General features: G+C 34.2%; 1 protein-coding gene across 3 annotated transcripts in view; it reads left to right on the forward strand.

Moving 5' to 3' along the window:
- Positions 1-24,149, forward strand: part of DMXL1 (Dmx like 1) — a 134,796-nt gene that overhangs the window by 3,520 nt on the left and 107,127 nt on the right. For all 3 annotated transcript variants that reach the window (XM_027604872.2, XM_027604874.2, XM_027604873.2), the window contains exons 2-5: positions 12,072-12,197; positions 15,092-15,163; positions 17,896-17,974; positions 22,560-22,692. In XM_027604872.2, coding sequence (XP_027460673.2) covers positions 12,072-12,197; positions 15,092-15,163; positions 17,896-17,974; positions 22,560-22,692 — 410 coding nt within the window. The remainder of the gene's footprint in view (positions 1-12,071; positions 12,198-15,091; positions 15,164-17,895; positions 17,975-22,559; positions 22,693-24,149) is intronic.

Genomic DNA, 24,149 nt, shown 5'->3' on the forward strand with positions numbered 1-24,149 from the left:
AGATCCTGTTTTCCAAAGGAAGTCTGACAGGTTTTAAATGGAAATGAAATTGAATGCCAGCTCTCATGGATTCTAGATTTTAAAATACGTACTTACTAATACAATTTGTTTGTCTAAGTATTAGATAACACTTTTACTGCTTAAGCTGGCATGAAATATTTTGACTTCCCTATTAGTATGAGAACTCACAGTAGGCAGTGACCATATCTCTTATCCTGTCAAGGCACTTTATTTGTACTTTCATTATATCATTAACCAGTATTGCCTTGTGTCTCCCATGGTTTCATTATGACCATCTAGAACAGTGATTAAGGTATTGGTGACTCCTGTTAATAGAGTTATTGCTTGGATTTGATTTCCAGCCTCATCCCTTATAGTTAGTTGTACATCTATGAGTAAGTTCTTTTAAATTCCTTTTTTTCTCATCTGTAAAATGGGGCCAAAGTGGTACCTATTCATTGGGTTGTTACATGAAAATGTGCTAAGTTCTAAGTTCATTGTTTAATATATGTAAACCCCTCAAAAATGTCAATTATAAAAATTAAAGTTTTACTCATTCTAATCCTTGGCACATAAATACTGGTTGAATTGAAGAATAGTAGTTAAAGAAGCCTTACTGAAATATAATTAAAAGTCTCTGTGTTTTAAAATAGCTTTAATAATTTAGATTTGAGTCCAAATAAAATACTTCTATTAAATTTCCTTTAAACTTTTTTCACTTGTTGTACATTTTATCCTCAATATCAGGTGAGCAACGGTTTTCCTGTACACTAAGCAAAAATTCTTTATTTTTTCTTTCTTTACCTGAATGCTTCCCTTTTTTCCTTGTTAATTTCCTACTATTTTTAGAGTGAAAATATGAGAGTAAACTGGTCCTGATCTGTTGACAACTTTTGTTTTTAGAATAAAAAATATTTTGTTTATGAAAGACAAATAGTTAAAAAGAGGCACACTTAATTTGAATCTAGATTTTCTAGTATTCCTGTGCATACTGATGACATATGTGCTTTAATATACAATAGATTTTTTTTCTTTTCATTTCATACTATATAGTTAGTGTTGAAATGAAATGGAAAGGGAGTTAATTTATAAGAGACAGACTATGTTAATATTTAGGACTTCCTGTCTCTAGTTTGGAATTTAAACATCTTTGCTATAGGAGAGAGAGAGCGAACATGTTAGAGCTCCAGGCTCCCTTTTTTTGTATTAGCCCAGTGTTCACAGCCAGGGGACCCAGATTAGAAGTCAAAAGACTGACTGCAGCTATCTGGTTGTTGGTAGAGAAATGGAGGCTGAATTAGCATTCTTTCTCCTCTTTCTGTCATGGTAAGCATCCTTTAGTTTAGCTTTTTGTTTTGTTCACTCTAGGGAAACTTTTATAGGTGGGAGAATAGAAAGGGGTTTTTTGGTTGTCTGGTTTTTTTTGGAGGGGGCTTATGGGTCTTTGTAAGTGGAGAGAATACAGGAGGGGAAAGTTTGATACTATTTATCAAATCTGGAAAAAAGATTTTTGTGGTTCTCATATGCCATCACCAGTACATTAGACTTCTTTTTAAAAAGTGGCCTATTTTAAAATGCTATGTTTTAAATAGTATTAAGGTACCTTTAAGATTATTGAAGCAATACTAAATTTTAACATTATATGTTTAAAAATGAGAAAAATGTTAATTACAACATTTTACAATTCAAGTCATTTAACCAGGAATTATACCAGGAAGAAATTCCTTGGAGTATTTACCTGGTATGGTTGGTTAAAACAGAACAGTGAAAACAAGAAATCCAGGTGTTTTACAGACATCACAATACTTCCAAGTTCGAATATGAGCTGTTACAGCCTTGGGTAATTTTTGAAATTTAGAATATTTGAGAAGGTTTTCTGTCACAATTTCAAGTAAAAAATCATGATTATATGCTTGATAGCACATACATGAATTCAGGTCTTCCTGTGCATCTTGTTTAGTCTCAAAATTAGTAAACCTAATATTACAGGTACCTAATAAAAGAATTTTCACTTGTTAATTTCGTTGTCATTGGTTAGTAATAGATTGTTCTGATTACAGATCTCTTGACAGAAGCAGCTAATGTATCAATGATCAGTAAATGCACATTAATTTTGAGTACCAAATAGCATGGTAGTTTATTTGATAAGATAAATCAGTGCTGTTCTTACTGTTTTGATAATGTTATACAATATAGTCAGGACACCTTGAAGGCAGATTTTGAGAATTTATTTTAGAAAAATCTGTCAAACTAGTTTTAGATTTGGGTTTAGAAATACTATGTATCATATTACTTCTTACGTTTTTATTTAAACCACATTGATGGATTATATAAAGAATTCAGTGGTACATACTTGGCCCACTTTAAAGCTGTTTTCCCTGTTTTTTGTGGGGAGAGTGCTTGGTGTACTTCCATGCTTTTTACCTCATCATGTTGTATAACCTACAGAGAAGATTGAATTAATTTTAATAGTCTTCTAGAACTATGCATAAGAAGATGTGTCTATTTTAAGTGGTTTTTGAATGATACCCAGATTGGATTATCTGTATAGATTTATGTCTTTTTTTTCCCAGCTTTATTGAGATATAATTGACATATATCATTGTTTAAGGTGTACATTGTGATGATTTGATACATGCATATGCTGCGAATGTTTATCACAGTAAGGCCAGTTAACATACCCTTTACTTTGCATCATTACTGTTTTGTTATTATGGTGAGAACATTAAAGCTTTACTCTTAGAGCAACTTTCAAGTATATAATACAATATTGTTAACTACAGTCACCATGCTGTACATTAGGTCCCTGGAACTTTCTTATCTTACAACTGAAAGTTTGTACCCTTTGACCAAAATCTCACATTTCCCCACCCCACAGCCCCTGGCAACCACCATTCTATTCTCTATTTCTATTAGTATAATGTTTTTAGATTCCATGTGTAAGTGGAATACATATATAGTGTATTTGTCTTTCTCTCTTTCACTTATTTACTTAGCATTATGCTGTCAGTGTTGTCACAAATGTCAGGATATTTTTCTTTTTTATGGCTGAATACTAGTCCATTGTGTATATATACCCTATTTTCTTTATCTACCCATCTGTTGTTGGACACTTACGTTGTTTGCATGTCCTGGTTGTGAATAAATGCTGCAGTGAATATGGGAGTGCAGGTATTTCATTGAGATAACCATTTTATCATCTTTGGATATATACCCGGAAGTTGGATTGCTGAATCATATGGTAGTTCTATTTTTAATTTTTTTAGGAACTTTCCTACTGTTTTCCATAGCATCTATAACAGTTTACATTCCCAAAAAGAGTGCACAAGAATTTCCTTTGGTATATGTCTTCACCAACACGTTATCTCTTGTCTTTTTGATGATTGCCATTCTAATAGGTATAAGGTGATATCTCATTGTGGTTTTGATTTGTATTTCCCTAATGATTAGTGATGAAGAAATTTTTTTTCATATACCTACTAGCTACTTGTATGTCTTTTTTTGAAAAATGTCTATTCAAGTTCTTTACCTTTTTAAAAATCAGATTTTTTTTTTTTTGCTATTGAGTTGAATGAGTTCCTTACATACTTTGGATATTAACTCCTTATCAGAGATGGTTTGCAAAATTTTCTCCCATTCTGTAGGTTGACTCACTGTTTGTGCTTTTGGTGTCATATCAAAAAAGTCATCACTAAGACCAATGTCAAGGAGCTTTTTCTCTGTGTTTTCTTCTAGGAGTTTTATGGTTTCAAGTCTTACATTTAAGTCTGTGATAACATTTTGAGTTGATTTTTGTGTATAATGTAAGATAAGGTCCAGTTTTATTCTTTTGCATATGGATGTGCAGTTTCTCAACACCATTTATTAAAGAGACTATCCTTTCCCCGTTATGTATTCTTGGTGCCTTTGTCGAAGATTAGTTGACCGTATGTGCACAGGTTTATATCTGAGCTCATGATTCTCTGCCTTTTTTGTCCATGTGCCTGTCTTTATGCTAATAGCATACTGTTTTGGTTACTATAGCTTTGTAATATAGTTTGAGATCAGGAAGTGTGATGGCTGGAGCTTAGTTCTTGCTCAAGATTGCTTTGGCTTTTTGGTGTCTCCTGTGGTTTCATATGAATTTGGGGATTTTTTTTTTCCTGTGAAAAATGCCACTAGAATTTTAAGAGGGATTGCATTGAATCTATAGATTGCTTTGGATAGTATGGACATTTAAACAGTATTCTTCCGGGGCGCCTGGGTGTCTCAGTTGGTTGGGCAACTGCCTTCGGCTCGGGTCATGATCCTGGAGTCCCGGGATCGAGTCCCGCATCAGGCTCCCTGCTCAGCGGGGAGTCTGCTTCTCTCTCTGACCCTCTTCCCTCTCGTGCTCTCTCTCTCTCATTCTCTGTCAAATAAATAAATAAAATCTTAAAAAAAAGTCTTTAAACAGTATTCTTCCAATCTAAGAACACAAGATATTTTTCCATTGATCTGTGTCATCTTCAATTTCTTTAATCAGTGTTTTATAGTTTTCAGTGTATAAGATCTTTCACCTTTTTAAAATTGATTAAGAATTTTACTTTTTGATGCTGTCATAAGTTTTCTTAAATTTCTTTTTTGAAAAATTCATTAACATATAGAAATGCAACTGATTTTTGTGTATTAATTTCATTTCCTACAACTTTGCTGAATTCATTTGTTCTAATTTTTTATTTTATATCTTTTGGTAGAGTCTTTAGGGTTTTCAATATATCTTGTTAAATGTAAACAGAAAGTTTATGTATTTCTTTCCAATTTGGATGCCTTTTATTTTTTTTCATGCCTAATTGCTCTGGCAAGGACTTTTAGTACTTTTGAATAGACGTAATGAGAGTGGGCATCCTTGCCTTTCTCCTGATCTTACAGAAAAGCTTTGAGCTTTTCACCATTGAATATGGTGTTCATATTGTGGGCTTGTCATGTATGGTTCTTACTGAACTGTACTTGTATCTCAGGGATGAATCCCACTTGACTGTGGTGTGTAATCTTTTTAATGTGCTGTTGAAATTGGTTTGCTAGTGTTTTGTTGAGGATTTTTGTATTTATGTCAACCAGGGATATTGGCATGTAATTTTATTTTCCTGTAGTGCCCTTGTCTAGATTTCTGCTGGCTTCGCAGAATGAATTTGAAAGTATTCCCTCTTCAGTTTTTGGAAGACCTTGAGAAAGATTGGCATTAATTCTTCTTCAAATGTTTGGTAGAAATCACTGGTGAAGCCCTCTGATCCGGGCTTTTATTTGTTGGGAGGTTTTCATTACTGATTCAGTTGATGTATTATGTTTTCTCTGTTTTAATTTCTAAGAGAGAAAGTATTGATAGTGATAATGTACAAAAACTAAAGCCGTTGAGGAGGGGTATGGGAGGATGGTTAACCTTAATATTTTCTTAAGAGTGCAAAGAATTCCTGACACTAGAGAGTTTGAGAACCATTGCTTTATAGTATTCTTTTGTATGATTATACTATGGTTCATTTTATATTCCATTGTTGGTGGATGTTTGAGTTGGTTCTACTTTGGGGTATTTATGAATAGCTACAGATGTTCTTATTCATGTGTTTTAGTGCACATATGGACACATTTCTATTGGGTATAAACTTAGAAGTAGAATTGCTAGATTATTGGGTAGGCCTGTGTTTAGCTTTCCAAAGTAGTTGCACCATAATAATTTACATTCCTGTCAGCGGTTATGGGAGTTCTGGTTGCTTCAAAGTCCAAATAAGACATTCTTAATTATGGGAAGAAATTAGAGAAATATTATTAAATTCATGCCAGTGTTTGTTTATAAGGCACTGAGTGATAGCATAACAGAGTAAGAGCATGTCCTTTCCCTCTAGTTATAACTAGGTTTCAGTCTTAGTTGTGCCTCCTGCTGGTTCTGAGACTTGAGCCAATTACTCAGTCTGTCAAAGCTTAATTTTCCTTAGCAGTAAAATGGGGTGATGATAGTAAGTACTTCACAGAATTTGTTGTAGGGATTAAATGGGTTACCAGTGAAAAGCACTTAGTATTGGCTTGTGGTATAGTACCAAAGAGAAGAAAATAGGCCTGGAAGACTATAGTGAGTGAAAGATGAAAGAAAGCACAAAAAAGTGATAGCATTTTTTGTTTTAACTTTTTGAAAACAATTATTTAGGTTTTAGATGTTTTCATTACTACATAGAAATAACTATTTAGAACTATATCCAGCTAGGCTGTCATTGAAAACAGAAGGAGAGATAAAAAGCTTCCAGGACAAACAAAAACTAAAGGAATTTGCAAACACAAAGCCAGCCCTACAAGAAATATTAAAAGGGGTCCTCTAAGCAAAGAGAGCCTAAAAGCAACATAGACCAGAAAAGAACACAGACAATATGCAGTAACAGTCACCTTACAGGCAATACAATGGCACTAAATTCATATCTTTCAGTAGTTACCCTGAATGTAAATGGGCTAAATGCCCCAATCAAAAGACACAGGCTATCAGATTGGGTAAAAAAACAAGACCCATCGATATGCTGTCTGCAAGAGACTCATTTTAGACCTGAAGACACCCCCAGATTGAAAGTGAGGGGGTGGAAAACCATTTACCATGCTAATGGACACCAAAAGAAAGCTGGAGTGGCAATCCGTATATCAGACAAATTAGATTTTAAACCGAAGACTGTAATAATTAGAGATGAGGAAGGACACTATATCCTACTTAAAGGGTCTATCCAACAAGAAGATCTAACAGTTGTAAATATCTATGCCCCTAACATGGGAGCAGCCAGTTATATAAGGCAGTTAATAACAAAAGCAAAGAAACACATCAACAACAATACAGTAATAGTGGGGGACTTTAACACCCCCCTCACTGAAATGGACAGATCATCTAAGCAAAAGATCAACAAGGAAATAAAGACTTTAAATGACACACTGGACCAAATGGACTTCACAGATCTATTCAGAACATTCCATCCCAAAGGAACAAAATACGCATTTCTTCTCTAGCGCCCATGGAACATTCTCCAGAATAGATCACATCCTAGGTCACAGATCAGGTCTCAACTGATACCAAAAGATTGGGATCATTCCCTGCATATTTTCAGACCACAATGCTTTGAAACTGGAACTCAATCACAAGAGGAAAGTCAGAAAGAACTCAAATACATGGAGGCTAAAGAGCATCCTACTAAAGAATGAATGGGTCAACGAGGAAATTAAAGAAGGATTAAAAAAACTCATGGAAACAAATGAAAATGAAAACACAACTGTGCAAAATCTTTGGGATACAGCAAAGGCAGTCCTGAGAGGAAAGTATATAGCAATACAAGCCTTTCTCAAGAAACAAGAAAGGTCTCAAATACACAACCTAACCCTACACCTAAAGGAGCTGGAGAAAGACAGCAAATAAAGCCTAAACCCAGCAGAAGAGAAATAATAAAGACAGAGCAGAAATCAATGAACTAGAAACCAAAAGAACAGTAGAACAGATCAACAAAACTAGGAGCTGGTTCTTTGAAAGAATTAACAAGATTGATAAACCCCTGGCCAGACTTACCAGAAAGAAAAGAGAAATGACCCAAATCAACAAAATCATGAATGAAAGAGGAGAGCTCACAACCAACACCAAAGAAATACAAACAATTCTAAGAACATATTATGAGCAACTCTATGCCAGCAAATTAGATAACCTGGAAGAAATGGATGCATTCCTAGAGATGTATCAACTACCAAAACTGAACCAGGAAGAAATAGAAAACCTGAACAGACCTATAACCACTAAGGAAATTGAAGCAGTCATCAAAAATCTTCCAAGAAACAAAAGCCCAGGGCCAGATGGCTTCCCAGGGAAATTCTCCCAAACATTTCAAGAAGAATTAATACCTATTCTCCTGAAACTGTTCCAAAAAATAGAAATGGAAAGAAAACTTCCAAACTCATTTTATGAGGCCACCATTACCTTGATCCCCAAACCAGACAAAGACCCCATCAAAAAGAAGAATTACCAATATCCTTGATGAACATGGATGCAAAAATTCTCACCAAAATACTAGCCAATAGGATCCAACAGTATATTAAAAGGATTATTCACCACGACGAAGTGGGATTTATCCCTGGGCTGCAAGGTTGGTTCAACATCTGCAAATCAATCAGTGTGATACAATACATTAATAAAAGAAAGAACAAGAACCCTACGATCTTTTCAATAGATGCAGAAAATGCATTTGGGAAAGTACAGCATCCTTTCTCGATCAAAACGCTTCAGAGTATAGGGATAGAGGGTACACACCTCCATATCATAAGAGCCATCTATGAAAACCCCACAGCGAATATCATTCTCAATGGGGAAAAACAGAGCTTTCCCCCTAAGGTCAGGAACGCGGCAGGGATGTCCACTATCACCACTGCTATTCAACATAGTATTAGAAGGCCTAACCACAGCAGTCAGACAAAAAGAAATCAAAGGCATCCAAATCAGCAAGGAAGAAGTCAAGCTCTCACTCTTCGCAGATGGTATGATACTTTATGTGGAAAACCCAAAAGACTCCACCCCAAAACTTCTAGAACTCATACAGGAATTCAGTAAAGTGGCAGGATATAAAATCAGTGCACAGAAATCAGTGGCATTCCTATACACCAACAACAAGACAGAAGAAAAAGAAATTATATTCTTCAAATGGCACTGTTGAAACGAATAAAGAAAAAGAGAAATGATGCTAAAGAGACACAATAACTACATGTAATCCCATAGTCTTAATCTTGTACTTAGTTCCTCTGTTTCACTGTACCCTCCCCCACTCTGATTGATTTAAGTCTGTGAATATGCATTATGTCAATATGTTTTCAAAAGTCGTTTTTTCTTGTATCTCTTCCACTTCATCCTACCCACCTTTGTAGGTAATCAACTTTATTGTTCCCTAGTTTTATCCATCCTGTGTTTTTTATTGTAATAAACAGATCCATGAATGTTTTCTTATTTTCCTTGTCCCTTACCCAAAAAATGACATATATGTCCTTTTGTACTTTGCTTTTTTTTCACTTAGTAATATTCCGTAGAAATCACTCCATGCCAGTCATAGATGGCTTCCTTCTTATTTTTACAGCTATATGATACTCCATTACAGTTATGTACTATAGCTTATTCAGCTAATCTCCTATACACAGCAGGCTTTTTAGGGAGATACATTTACAAATTCTTAAAAATGATTAAGAAACAGAATGTACTGCAAATATGGTTTGAGTCGGTGCATCCTGTGTTTAATTATACAATCAAATAAACTGTAAAAATTTAAGCTCTGTAATCAAGAATACCAGAAGATATTTATTCTAACCCCTAGCATGAAGTGTAGACTGCAGTTGGTTATATCCCTTTTCTCCCCCATATAGTAGTTTATTGTCATCCATTAGTTATAACTCTAAGAGAAAAAGTGGGGACTGAAAGATAGATATTCCAGCTAAGATCAGTCATTTTCAGTTGATTTGAAGTTTACCAAAACTAGAGAGAGAAAGCTTTGTATGTTTTAGTACTGTCACTGAGAGAAAGTCAAATGACAGGCTGTACTAGTGTAATACAGCTGCAGCAAAAGAACAAGGGTAATTCAGAACTGGGTTAATCTTTGAATGATCAAGGGTTAATTGTATAATAAGTTGGTATCTTCCTCTCTCTAGGGCTGTGTTTATTTCTGGGATAACTATGCACCTCTCAACTCTGCAGATGTTTAGTACTTGTATTAAACAGTAATTTTGTGAGGAACTTCAGGATTAATATGAACTTAATTCGGGAAAATTTAGAGTTGTAGTTGACAAAAATAGTTGCTATACAGTATCTGAAAGTAGGTAGACAATTTTAGGTATGGCAAAAGGAAAGCAAAGTTATGAAGACATGTTTAAAATATATATATGTATATTTCAGTTAATGGAACTCAAGTTTTTTGTTTAATGAGTAGGAAATCTAAATTGTAAACATTTAAATTTTGACAATGTTTTGGGATACAGTGACTATCGGTATTTTATCAGAATTTAATATTGAGGGGAAAAATCAGTTTCTAAAATATTAAGATGTTTAGAGTATTACAAATGAAAATTTTTCTTAAATTAGTTTTTGGAATTTATTCTTGCTAATAGTCTTGTGACAAGCCTTGTGATCCCACTGTGGATATTTATATAGGTGAGCCAGACCATCATGAGATTTTTTGTTTGTTTGTTTACTGAGCCAATTTTTTCCACTATGTGACGCCAGTAGAACCAGATTTGATTGTCCCTAATTCCTTTTTGGAAAATTCTAGGCAAGGATACTTAACTAGGGAAGTCCTTATGGTGTCATACAAATAGCACTAGATCAAGAATCAAAAGAGATCAAGATTCTGAAGCCTACTCTGCCACTAAGAAGTTATGTCCGCCTATTTCAGCCTCATTTTCTTGTCTGTAATGTGAGCAGACTTATTTGTATGTTCTCTCAAATACCTTTCCAAATATTTTTTGCTGGCATGTACAGAAACATTTTGGCTTTGGCAAAAATTAAGGTCATGAAGTATAAATTATTATTTTCTACATTAAGTAAGGTATATGTGCAGGTGCAAAAGTGAGAAAGTAAATAATTACTAATACTTTTTTTGAACTTATTTTTGGATGGGAAAAAGTTTGTGATAGATGTTTTATTGTCAGTGTCGTACTTCATGGTGGCCTATATAAGTAAATTCCAGGAAGACAGCCACGAAGAAACTCCTGTGATCTAAGAAGTTAGAGAAAAGGATACAAAAAGAATTCTGGTTGGAAGAGTTCTGCTAATTGTAAAGTTCAGAAAGAGCTATAAAATGCTTGCTAACAAGCCTTGAACAATACCTTTTTATTTGTTTGGTTATGGTGGCTGTTTTTGAAGTTAAATACTTCATTTATTCCATATGCATTTATAAAGAAGTGCCTTCATTTAGAATTGGAGAATAGAGCAGAGAGCAAGATACACTTGAACCCTATCATTTTGTTTTGTAACTTGCAGTAATGAAAATGGATAATAGGCAAGATACTTACAAATTGTGTTACCTGCTATGAAGAAGAATAAATAGTAATGTGATGGAAAGTAATGAGAGAGAGGGAGAGTGTATGTGTGTGCACGCGCACGGTTGGGAACTAGGACCTGAATGTTGAAAAAAAGCTAGCTAGACAAAGACCAGGCAGAAGAGAAGTAGATAAAACACAGTAAGGTAGAAAAAGATTGATACGCCCCAGGACAAAGAAAGGCAGTGCAGGGACAGGGCCAATGGAGGGATGGAAAGAGTAGCTTGAGATGAGTTTGGAGAATTAGGACAGTAAGGGCATAGAACCATGGTAGGGAGTTGATTTTATTCCAAGTGCAATGGGTAAACTCTCAGGGGATTTAAGCAGGACAAATTACTTGCTTTAATAAACATTTTTTAAAATATTCTTTTATTTATATTAGACTGAGAGCGAGAGAGATCACATGGGGGGAGGGAGAAGCAGACTCGCCGCTGAGCAGGGAGCCTGATGTGGAGCTCGATTCCAGGACCCTGGGATCATGACTTGAGCCGGAGGCAGACGTTAACCGTCTGAGCCACCCAGGCTTCCCTTTAATAAACATTTTTTTTTAAAGTTTACCCTTTTTGGGGTGCCTGGCTGGCTCAGTCAGTAGAACATACAACTCTTGATCTTGGAGTCATGAATTTGAGCCCCACGTTAGATGTGGAGTCTACTTAAAAAAAAAAAAGCATGACTGTGTGTGGAAAGGAATTAGAGGGAAGCAAGAATGGAAGCAGTCAGACTATTAATAGTAGTGGAGGAAGGAGATGGTGGTAGCTTAGACAAGAGCAGTAGCATTTAGTGGAGGTGGAAGAAGTGAATATTTTGCAGACAGGACTGCCTGAATTTGCTGATGGGACTGAATATCAGAGGTAAAGGAAATATTCTCAAATAATAAGAGTTTTTTTTAAAAGGGATATTTAAACTTGCTCTGTTAAAACATAATAGTTAAAAAACAGTATTTAATGCTAGTATTCTACCTGATAAATACTTTGACAAGTTTATCCTTTTTATTTTATTTTTTCCTTTTTTATCCCCCCCCTTTTTTTTAGGCTTATGCATCTGGATGTGACATTGTTATACTGGGAAGTGATTTTGAAAGATTACAAATAATCCCAGGAGCTAAACATGGAAATATTCAAGTAGGATGTGTAGACTGCTCAATGCAACAAGGCAAGGTTTGTAATCTTGTAATGTGAGATTTGTTTTGAATATGGTTTTTGTCAGGATAATCTCCAAAGTGTGTATTTCCTATTGAATTTGAAGCTTGCTTTGTTTCAAGGACAATGTAGCTACACGTTTCTTTGGCTCCCTAAGATGCACCATAGAGAACAAAATTCCTGACTCTCTCAGATGTGTCTTAGAGATTGTCAGGAAGTCTGCTCTTACATAATTTCAAAATACAACATAATCTTTTTCTGTGAGTTGATAAGTATTATTCATAGAACAGGTCTAAAGCTTACTTATTTAAAAATTTGAAGAAAAGGAATGACAATAAACCTTCGATAGTAGATTGAATAATAAACTACTGAAGAGAATCATTTGTTAGAGTCATTCTTTCTCTGTACAGGTATCTCCTTATAATTTCTGGATAAACTTTGTACTAAAATGGAGGTCAGCTCTTCTAAAGTGCATAGTTTTTATTAATTCATTCCAAGTCTCTAAGATTAATTTATTCCAAGTCTATAAGAAAAATGAAAAATTTTGTTTGGATTTTTATTTGCATATGAAAAGTAACAAGTAACCTTGAAAATAGAACAACAACGAAAGAATCAGGTTGTGATTCTTTATCAGGTGAAGTACAGTTCTATATAGTAGCAGAATTGGTAGTCATAGTTAGTAGGCAGCATAGTGTAAAGCTAAATACAGCACCATGTAGGCATAGGTAGCCAGGCCTAGGTATACTTGTAGCTAGAGTGGGCTCAACTTTGCACATTTACTTAATTTTTTGCTGGATATTTAAATATATTATTGCACTATATGATTCCACTGAAACATTTTGTGTGAGGAATTAAATGGACCCAATCTTTTTTTTTTTTTTAATCTAATCATTTCTAATGAACCTGCCAGTCTGAAAAGTTACCTCTTAGTACCTAGTTTGGTGGTACTTATGGTAAAATGAGTTTCGGTTCTTACCATCTTTACCTGTTTCTTGGACTACTGTGTTACTCCTGTGCCACTTCCCTTTACAGTACAAGTGTCTCTCATCTGTCTTTCCTTTGTTCACATCTTTCATTCTCACTATATTACAAAAATGATTTTTATTATGGAATGTTGAAAATCCTTGAGACTTCCCCCCCTTCTCTTCATGTTTGTTTGATATCCAGCTCTATAGTTCTATAATCTTCATTATTGTATTAGAACTTGCTTATAACATCTACACTCACATAGGCCTGGCTATGTTGGAAATCCCATTTAATAACTTTAAATATGAGTTATGTTTTCATGATAACCTAGATTACATGACAGTCCAGATTAAAATAAACAGGTCATTTGGTTTCTGGTCTTTTTTTTTTCTTTTGAAGATTTTATTTATTTATTTGAGAGAGAGAGAGCACAAGTAGGGGGAGTGGCAGAGGAGAGGGAGAAGCAGACTCCCTGCTGAGCAGGGAGAGGGCCACCCATAGCGGGGCTCCAGACCAAGACCCTGGGATCATGACCTGAGCTGAAAGCAGACACTTAACCGACTGAGCCACCCAGGCATCCCCTATAGTCATTTTCATAAAGGGCAGATTTCCTTTGTGTCACAGATATTCATACAAATAAATGACTTCTCACCGTATCAGGAAGAAAGTTTGCAGGTTATGATACTTTGAGATTTCTGTTTGCCTTTAAGAAGGAAGTGCTGCTTGATACCGTAGACATCCAGTATTTTAGCATTACTGGTTTTTTTCTCTGTAGGACTTAATTAATTTTCATTAATTTTCATGAGAAAATTCATCTGCATTTCTCTTATTCATTTGCTTAAAAACATTCTTTGCATCCCGTTACCTTGGGAAAGTTCAAATTGTTCACCTTGGCATGAGGCCCTGTACAACCTGGCTTAGATCTGCCTTTTTGGACATATGTACATCATTCTGTTAGAAGGGACACTGTTCCATCTCAGCTGGTAGTCACCTCTAGGCGTACATTGCCTCTTCTTCTAATCTTTGCACTTGTGTTCATACTTGTGTTATGCCTTTTTTCTACAATTGAATATTCACTGCTCTTTGAAGTCTGACCCACTCTTAAAAGCCCAAACTAAATACTCCTTCCCAGACTGACTCAGTGCAGGTGATTTCTATGTCCTATGAACTTCTCGGAACAATTAAAAATAGCCATTGAAAGTTTTTTTTCCATTACATCCTCGTTCCTTGCCCCCTTCTTCTCAAGATTATATTCTCTTATTTTTATCCCTTATACATTTTTGTATTTATCAGTCTTCATTTCTGATATTTCATTGTTCTTCATTGTGGCTCACCCAAGCTATAATAGTAGCCACTTTTTTAAAACAGAGCCATTGGTTGAAAGAGTAAATTTTAAAGATACTCAGACAAAATGGAGTATTGAAAAAAAAATTTCTTAGAGCATTCACAAAGGAATAGATCTAAGTTTTATTTTTAAAAAGCTAAATACACAGTGACAGAATTGCCAGCTTTGAAGACAGATAACCTAGAAATGGATTAAGTCCTATCTAATTTCCACTTGACAAGGAATATATCAATACATTTTTTTCTATGAGGAAGGGAATTAATATTTACCATGTATCTTACAGGTAGTTATATATAGATGCTTTACAGATGTTGTTTTAATCCTCGAACTGATTCCATTAGGAAGATAGTATTATGCATATTATAAATATATGTAGAGACACTAAGGTACAAAGAGATTAACTTGCTGGTTACTCAGTAAGTGACAGTACTGGAATTCTGACTCAGGTATGGTGGTCTCTTAAAACTGCTATTCTCAAGTATGATAAATGAAATTGTGTGGGGGGGCTTATTTTAAGTTGTACTATTAATTTCTTTTGCTCTCTTGATTCATAAGTAAGTTAACACATCCATAAGTTTTCTTTCTTTTTTCTTTTTAAAAGATTGCAGCATCCTATGGAAATGTTATCTCTGTTTTTGAACCAGTTAACCTACCGAAGCAAAAGAAAAATTTGGTCAGTAATTTATCATTTTTCTTTTAGGAATTGAAATGTCTTGAGTATTAAAAGACACTATTTTTAAGAGTACAAAATCAGAGTGATCATCAGATAAATCATATAAATTATACCATGATTAAAAGATAGATGTTAAATGCCACTTCCATATTTAAAATGTTTTAAATCTTAGATTGAAATAGAAGTAAATCAAATTGTGTTGATCAATTATATGTGGTTTTTTTTCTTCTGACATTTTTCTTTCATAATAAGTATTTGAAGAGTCACAACTTTAAGTTCGGTAGTTAATTATTGCTAATGGCAAACACCATTATCTAGCGAAGGGTGGCACTTTGTTTTTGGTTTTTATTATCTACTTTTATATAGTTTTTCTGCTTTTTCTTAAGTATTTTGTTCTTAAAGTTACATGTTTTAATTGCAGAGTCTTAATGTACCCTTCAGGACTTTTTTTTTTTAGCCCTTATTGTGTCATGTAATATAACTGTTAACAGGTCAATAAGTTTTTCTTTATGAAGAAACTATATTCAGAATTAGTTCTGAAAGCTGTTTAAAACAATAGTTTATAAATACTAGATTTCTTGGGTGCTTTAATGCTCTAAATATAATAGATCAGGTTATTTTACCCATTTCTACTGAAGGTTAAACTGGTGATTTAAACCATAAGAAAGAGGATCAGCATAGTATGGTCTTAAAACGTTATCTTAGGAGCCATAGGACTGCTTTCTTTCTTTCTCTGCTGCTTTCTAGCCATTTGATCCTAAGCCAGTCAGTCTTACTTTCAGTCTTTGCTCAATTCTGAAATTGGTTAATAGCTATTCATTCTTTGTGGGAATATTGGAACAATGACATGATGTCAAAAACTGTGCAGAAGTATGTTAACTATAAATAATTATGTTTTAATAATATACATACCTTTATATATATCTTTTAATATTTTTCATTTCATTTTCACTTAGGTCATTAGTATCTTACAAATTCCCTCTGTTTTAGTATGACAGCTGTTATTTATTTTTTTTTTAATAAATAAGACAGCAGAGACCCAAAGGAAATTAGTTGGTTGACCATCAGAATAGCTGCTGAACCACAGAACTAAGTAAAACCAGCTGTATTGATTCCTAAGTGTGAGCATTCTTTTCCCTACCTTATGTAAATGAAAAACATTTTCTCTAGGTTAACTGATGCTCGTTTTAAAATTTCATGGAGAGAGAGTCCACAGCCCTCCCCTGATTTATATTTGTGTTGTGTATTACCTAATGAATCCAATATTAGAGGCCCTGATAACCTATGAATTAGTAATTGATAGTAGTAGAAATAAGTGATTGCTGTGCTCAGAATGATGTATTTCAAATAGTACTTCATAAATATTTATTGAATGGAGGTAGCTGACTTTTAAAAAAGAGTTTTAGTTTTTGCCCATTTTCTCATGTACTAAATAAAATTGTTTAATGTAATGCTAAAAAGTCAGTGAGAAGAAGCTGGTTTATTAGTAGGCAGCACTGACTTTGCAGAAGGGGGTAAAAAAAAAAAGCTTGATGAATAAGGGGAAAACTGGATCAAATGGAAAAATGGACCTGGAAGGTACATAGAATCTGTAATTTCTGGGTAGAGTCTCAGAGAATCTGTAGATTCTCATAAAAAAGATACTATTTCCTTTCCTGTATACATTCTAGAATATTTTTTTAAGGTGGTGATCTTCATGAGAGGAACACTTCAGAATCACCATGTATCCAGATCCTGCCTTGGGGATTTCTGTATCTGTAGGTGTGGGGTTGTGACTAGGCACTTCTATGTCTAGTTCTGGAGAGGGTTCTGATGTGCACTATGATTAAGAGCCATTCCTGCAAGGCAGTGTTTCATAAAAGCATATTCTGCAGACCACCTGTATCAGAATCACGTGAGGTGTTCATTTAAAGTACAGATTCCTCATTCTGGTTTTTTTGAGCCTGAACCTTTGGATATGTGCCTCAGAACATATCCAAAACATCTCAGGTTATTGCACTAAAGTATGAGAAACATTACATTAAAAGATTGTTTATGGGTCTCAGTCTTTTAGAGGTTAGTGAAATCAACTTAGTAGGCCACAGCCTAAATTTAAAAGAAAAGGAAGTAAAATGGAAAATGATATAGTAAGGGTAAACTTAGATCACATTTATGTGTGTGTATGTTTTGGGTCCCCTTGCAACATATATTTCCTACTGGTTTACAGGTAAAAACTTTTGAAAAAATGTTGCTTTAACGAATGAAAAAATCTTAAATTATATAATATAATGGAAGTATTACATCTCGTACTCTGAGTTTTCACACGTACTTTTTGATCTCAGGTGAGGATGAAACATTAAAAGAAAAGGAAGCCTCAGATAGCACAGACACAGACACATTTAAAATTAAACTTGTAACTATAATAATATAAGGTAATCGTAATTTTAAAAATCTGAGGTTAACGAGAATGTTGTCCAAAGTGGCATATACTTACTGGATGTTTATGCTGAGACAGACTTTTGGACCTCCAGGAGTGGGTATTCATTCTCTCACTAATCTCTTCCATCACATATTTCTTATTATTCTCAACTAAATTGAACATTTTTTCCCCATTAAAAATGACTGCATGGTCACTTGTACCCCCAAAAAATGGCTTCATGTATTACTAAGAATAATAAGCATGAATGTCTGTATTTGATACAGAAAAGCTGCCAATAATAATTGACTAAATGAGTTTTTTACTTTAATTTTAGGAATTATATAGTCAGTGGCAGAAAAGTGGCCAATTTTTTCTGGAATCAATAGCACACAACATAACTTGGGATCCTGCAGGTAAGAAATGGATTAACTGAAATGTTAAGTGATATTTGTCACTTGCCTAGGCTGTTTCTTTTATTACTTTCCTGTATTTCAGTTCTGCTTTGTGTGAGATTGTGGGGATTAAGAAATAAGTAAAACATTATGTTCTTTTAGAGCTTATACTGAAATGAAGACAAATGCTGACTGTAATACCTATTGTTTTGGGAAAGAGACTTTAATTCTCTCTGGAGAATCAAAGTTTCATTGAAGAGGAGCTTTTTGGCCTGCAGTTAGGTAGATGTTAACATTGAGAATGGGGATAGATGGGAGGGGAGAAAAAGAAGTGAGTTCTAAGAAGAGATAATGTGTGTATATATCACTTACATATTTCTGATTAAAAAAAAATCCCAAAGCCATTTTTACTAATCTAATACAGTGAGCAAAGGCACAGAGAAAGAAAGCATAAGGTACATTCTCTTAATGCTTAGGACTTCATTGAGGCTGGAGTGAGTCTGGTGATAAGGAGATAAGACTGCCACATATTATGGAAGGCCTTTAAAGTTAGGCTAAGGTATTTGAATTTAATTCTTTTTGACTATCCAGAAAAATATTATAGGTTTTGAAAGTGGCTCATGATAAGCTAAGTTTATGATTTTGTACGATTTTTCTGGTAGCAGTAAGTTGGAAGGAACAGGAGGATAAAATTTATAATTATTTATAATTACCTTTGCACAGTACGCATTTACAGTAATCTGAATGGGAAGTAAGAATTTATTTGAGGACCTTTAATGTAATAGGTTGAATGACTAATGAAAGGAGTGCAGAGATATGAAATGCATTTAGGCGATAGAATTGACATTACTTGACAGTTGGATTTTAGAGTATTTTGAGAATATCTGTGATCACAAGAGGAAGTGTGATATGTAGGAGTTATGGATAGTGGAACATAGGTTTTGTTTGGACATGTGGAATTTCACAGGCTTGCATATCATATAGCAATATCCAAAATATAGAAATTTTTTTTTTTAAAGATTTTATTTATTTATTTGACAGAGACAGAGATAGCGAGAAAAGGAACACAAGCAGGGGGAGTGGGAGAGGGAGAACAGGCTCCCCACGGAGCAGGGAGCCCGGCATGGGACTCGATCCCAGGACCCTGGGATCATGACCTGAGCCGAAGGCAGCCGCTTAATGACTGAGCCATCCAGGCGCCCCAAAATATAGAAATTTCTAGAATATAAGAAGTTATCTTTGAAACATAGAAGCCATCAGTTTAGAAAAGATAGCTTGCATCTTAATATAGTAGATGAACTGGCTGAGAAAAAAATATTTAGAAAACAAAGTTCAGAACCCTTGGAAATCATTTTAGAAGATAAAAGATTATCTTTGAGATACTTTTAAAAAAAAATCAGTGTTTTAAAATGTTTTTTCTTATGTAAGGATGTAGGATTGATGCCTTCTAGCTGGTGACGTACATGTATATTTCATGCGTACCATGGAAAGAGATCAGACATGGGTTCAAATTTGGCATGTAGTTTAGTACAGCAGTTTATGTATAACTCTACTAGATAGTGAGACTTATGTCCCAGATAATGCCTGTTTCTCCATTGCTTATTAATATTGTCACCTTCTGCTCTCAAAAAATTCCTATTTGGATGATACATTATATGGTTATTCTATTATAGCACAACATTCTATTGTAATTATTTGTTTACATGGTTTAAATTTTTGATTAGACAAGGGCTGAGATTCTGGTTTATTCAGCATTTTCTTTATCTTTGAGGGGCCATTATATTAGGCTTCCAATAGGTGTTCATATATTTGACTATAAGTTTTATGATCATGAAGAAATTACCACTTGTAAATTAAGGTAATATCTATTTCACAAGCTAGGTTTTTTAATGATCAGATATGTCAGTGTATTTGAAAGTACTTGGTAAATAAGAGCCCTATTAAAAAAAATAGTGTTAGCAAGTGAACTAGCTACTTGAAGTGTCATATTTATAACTGCAATAAAAACATTTCATATTAGAATTAAGTGGTATTTCTTTAATAATAACATAATAGTTGCTTGGAAATTTTGTACCTTTGGTCTACCAGTAATAATGCTTTGGAGGATAGTATTAATGTTAAATTCCTCTGTCATCATTACAGAGTTGTATCAAAAGATAATTACCTATTTTCCTAACTATCTAGTAGTGACTTGACAACAGCTTATGACCATTCTCTCTTTATTCTGATTAAGTTAAAATTCACATAAAAGTTTATTATTTTTCTTTCTATAATCAAAAAGTTTAAAATTTAATGGTTTGGTTAAGAAATGGGTTATTGTAATAAATATTTGTAAGCAATTAGTATATTATTTTTGCAAGTGAACTCTATAAACAGATTTTAAACATTTTAAGTGAAGTATTAGTATTTTGGTTTTGATCGATACTTAACTATATGCCAGGTATTGGGATTTAAAGAAATTTTTTCAGATGTTGCTACTAAATTGACTCTAGTGCCTTTGTGTTTGTTCCTGTTCCACTACCACATCTGGCTTAAATCATCAGATTTTTCTCTTTAAGACTCTTGATGCTTTGTTTCCCTACTTTATTATTCATACCTCTGCCCTTTGTGTTCAAGTCAATATACTGTACCATACGTTAGCTATTTTTGTATCATTTCATAACTGGGATTAATCATTTTGTATTCTATATTAATTTCTCAATCCTTCATGGTATACCTTAAGTTCAGCTTCAGTTTATGTTAAAGAAAATTTGTAAAAACTGAACTCATGAATACAGCGGTGAGATTGGCAGTTTCCAGAGGCAGGAACGAGGGGTGGATGAAATACATGAAGAATGGGGGTTCAAAGGCACAAAATTCCAGTTATAAAATAAATAAGTCCTGTGAATGTAATGTACAGCATGGTGACCATAGTTAACGATACTTATTTGTATATTTGAAAGTTGCTAAGAGAGTAGATCTTAAAAGTTCTTGCATCACAAGAAAAAAATTGTAACCAATGTGTGGTGTTGGATGTTAACTAGATTTTACTGTGCTGACCATTTTGCAGTATATGCAAAATCAGATCATTATGTTGTACACCTGAAATGAATACAATGTTATATGTAAGTTATATCTCAATTTAAAAAAAGAAAACTTGTGTCGTTATACTATACAGTGGAATAATAACCAAATGTAAATGGAATGTCTCATTGGTGCTTTCTAGCTGTTTTTATCTGTTCATGAGACTTTCTATCTAGTTGCTACTATTTATTGAGCTTCTGCTAAGTGCCTAGCCTGTGCTAGATGGGTAATACATATTATAGCTAATCATTAGAGCAACTCTATATACACTTCTGATTTTATAGATGAGAAGAAAATGGAGGCTCAGAGTTTGTCCCACTAGATCACATTCACATGACTAATTAAGTGACTTATTTGGGATTTAGACACAGGGATTTCTGATCTACAGTTTGTGTTTTGTCACAGACCCACTTTTGAAATAAAGTAATCTTTCCAGAGAGACACAAATCCACAGTCCTTAATTGCCAAAGCGAATGCCTTACTTATTTTGAACTTTTTGACCACAGATATGTCTCTTCCTTTCTCGTTTTTGTTTGGATGACAACACAGCCTTCTCCTCAATTACCCAAGTCATAAGTTGAAATCTGTCCTTGAAACCTCTTGTATCTCCTGTTTTTTAGTTGGTGTCAAGCCTTGAAAATTTTGCTTTTGAAATGGCTTTCAAATTCTTATTTTCATATTTGATTCAGATCCTCATGATTTCTTTCGTGTATTATAGTCAGTTAACCAGGTTTCCCTGTGTTTTTGTTTTCCCTAATCTCATCTATCTCTAGTCTTAATTTTTAAAAAAGAATCTTTACCTTTCTTTGTGTACTGGAGCCTTTGAAAGCATGGTGAAAATTTTGGATTACCTCTCTAGAAAAATGTACATGCTATAAAGATAACTTTTGCATATTATCTCAGCAGAGGGAGGTTTACAGGCCTCTTCAAGTCCATCTTTTGATTACCCCCCACCCCAGTTCAGACCCCTTGTTCTAAAATACAGATCCACTTATGTAACCCCACACACTTAAAGCTCCCAACTATCTATAACAAGAGTCCAAATTCCTTATAAACTTCAAAAATGCTTTATAGTCTGACCCCAGAAACTTTTCCAACCTTACTTCTTTTTCCAAGTCTACTGTGCACTTTATTCCGTAGCCATAAACCAGATTATGAATCATTTTTGGGAATATATTTGAACTTTCATGACTTCACATCTCTCTTTACATGTCTCTACCAGAATGTGAAGTCGTTATGAAAAAGGACAGCACTTCATTTGTCATTGTATCCCTCCCAGTGGCTAGTGCAGTGCGTGGTACAAAGAAGATGCTCATTAAATGTTTGTTAAAGCAGAGATTATACAACCTATTCCCTTTTTTCCCAAGCTGCTCCAACAAAATTAAAATACAGCCTCCTTCCCTCTCCCCCAAATCTTGTTATTTAACTTTTCTTAGAAGTTGTGTTATTTTTATAGTATTATATGAAACTCTTGACCATGTGACTTAACTCACTAATTAAATACCTAAATAATAAATGGTGAATAATATATATATATTTTTAGGCAATCGTCTTTTAACTGGTTCTAGCTGTTTACAACTGTGGTCCAACGCTAACTTGGAGAAACCATCTGAAGATGAAAATCCAGATAAAACAGATCTTAATTTGGGGGACTGGAGATGCATTTGGCATTGCAAGTAAGCAATTAATTAGGGGATTAAAGTGATAAACCTGTTCATGGTGGGTTTTATTATAAATGACTTTTAGTTTGTGTAAAACAACACTAACATGGAAGTATTAATTTTTTATTCTGTGATGGGTCTTTTCTTACCTACAGAGGATGCACTATTTCCCATGTTCTGCAGATCCATTTTTTTTTTAATTGTTGAATAAAACACCTGGAAGGATACATAAGAAACTTGTTAAGCCTGTATAATTGTCATTAAATAGAAACTTGCTAAATTACACAAAAGGAGACAGAGACACTTTCCATGCTTTTGACTAGAAGTTTTCCTTTTGTGAAGAAGTGTATTTTTCCCAAGTTACTTTATAGATTGAACATAGTCCTTTTCAAAATTCCATTGGAATTTCTACTTTTGAGCATAGTTTTAAATTTCTTTTAAAAGGTTAAATATGGGGAAATCAGGGAAATTGAAAGAAATAAAAAAATGAAGATAGCATAGTAAAATGAATTCTAAAGCTAGAGCTGGTCAAGCAGTTTGTTTTTGATGTTGGAACAGATTAGGGTCCAGGATTAGACACAGTTACACAGGGAGATTCAATATATAAGGTGTCATTTTACATCATGGGGCAAACTTGGTATCTCTGTGGAGAAGAAAATGAAATTAGAGTCTGTTTCATACCTGACACCACAATAAGTGTCAAAAGAAGGAAACACTGAATTTCTATACAATGAAACAATTAGAAGAAAATACAGGTAAATTTTCATAATTCAGAATTGCAGTGTCCATCATGGTAGCAACTAGTGACATACCGCTTTTGAGCACTTGAAATGTGACCAGTCTGAATTAAGATGTGCCATAGTATACAATACACACTGGATTTCAAGAACTTAACACAAAGGAAAACAGTTTAAAATATAGGTTTTTTTTAATTGATTACATGTTGAAATGGTAATATTTTTGATATATTAGCTTAAATAAAATTTATTATTTTTTTAAGATTTTATTTATTTGAGAGAGAGTGATCGAGAGAGGTGAGTGTGCACAAAAGCAGTGGGGGGGCAGAGGGAGAGGGAGAAGCAGACTCCCTCACTGAGCACAGGCTCTGGGCCGGATCCGCAGGACTCCAGGATCATGACCTGAGCCGAAGGCAGACGCTTAACTGATTGAGCCACCCAGACTCCCCTTAAATAATTTCACCTGTTTCATTTTACTTTTTAAAAATGTGGCTACTAGGAAATTTAACATTTGGTTTATGTTCTATCACTACTGCATGAAAAATGCTGCCTTAGATTAGGGAAAGACTTTCTAGGTATGATGCCAGAACTAGAAACTGAAAGGAAGGGAAAGGAAAACATCAGTAGTTGTGACCATATCAATAAAAATTTCTGTAAAGCAGGGAAACTAAAAAGTTGAGGGGAAATATTTGCAATTTGGAGTTAATGCCTTTTTTAAAAGGAGGTCTTAAAAAT

The sequence above is a fragment of the Zalophus californianus genome, chromosome 5 (genome assembly GCF_009762305.2).
Source record: "Zalophus californianus isolate mZalCal1 chromosome 5, mZalCal1.pri.v2, whole genome shotgun sequence".
Taxonomy (NCBI): Eukaryota; Metazoa; Chordata; class Mammalia; order Carnivora; family Otariidae; genus Zalophus; species Zalophus californianus.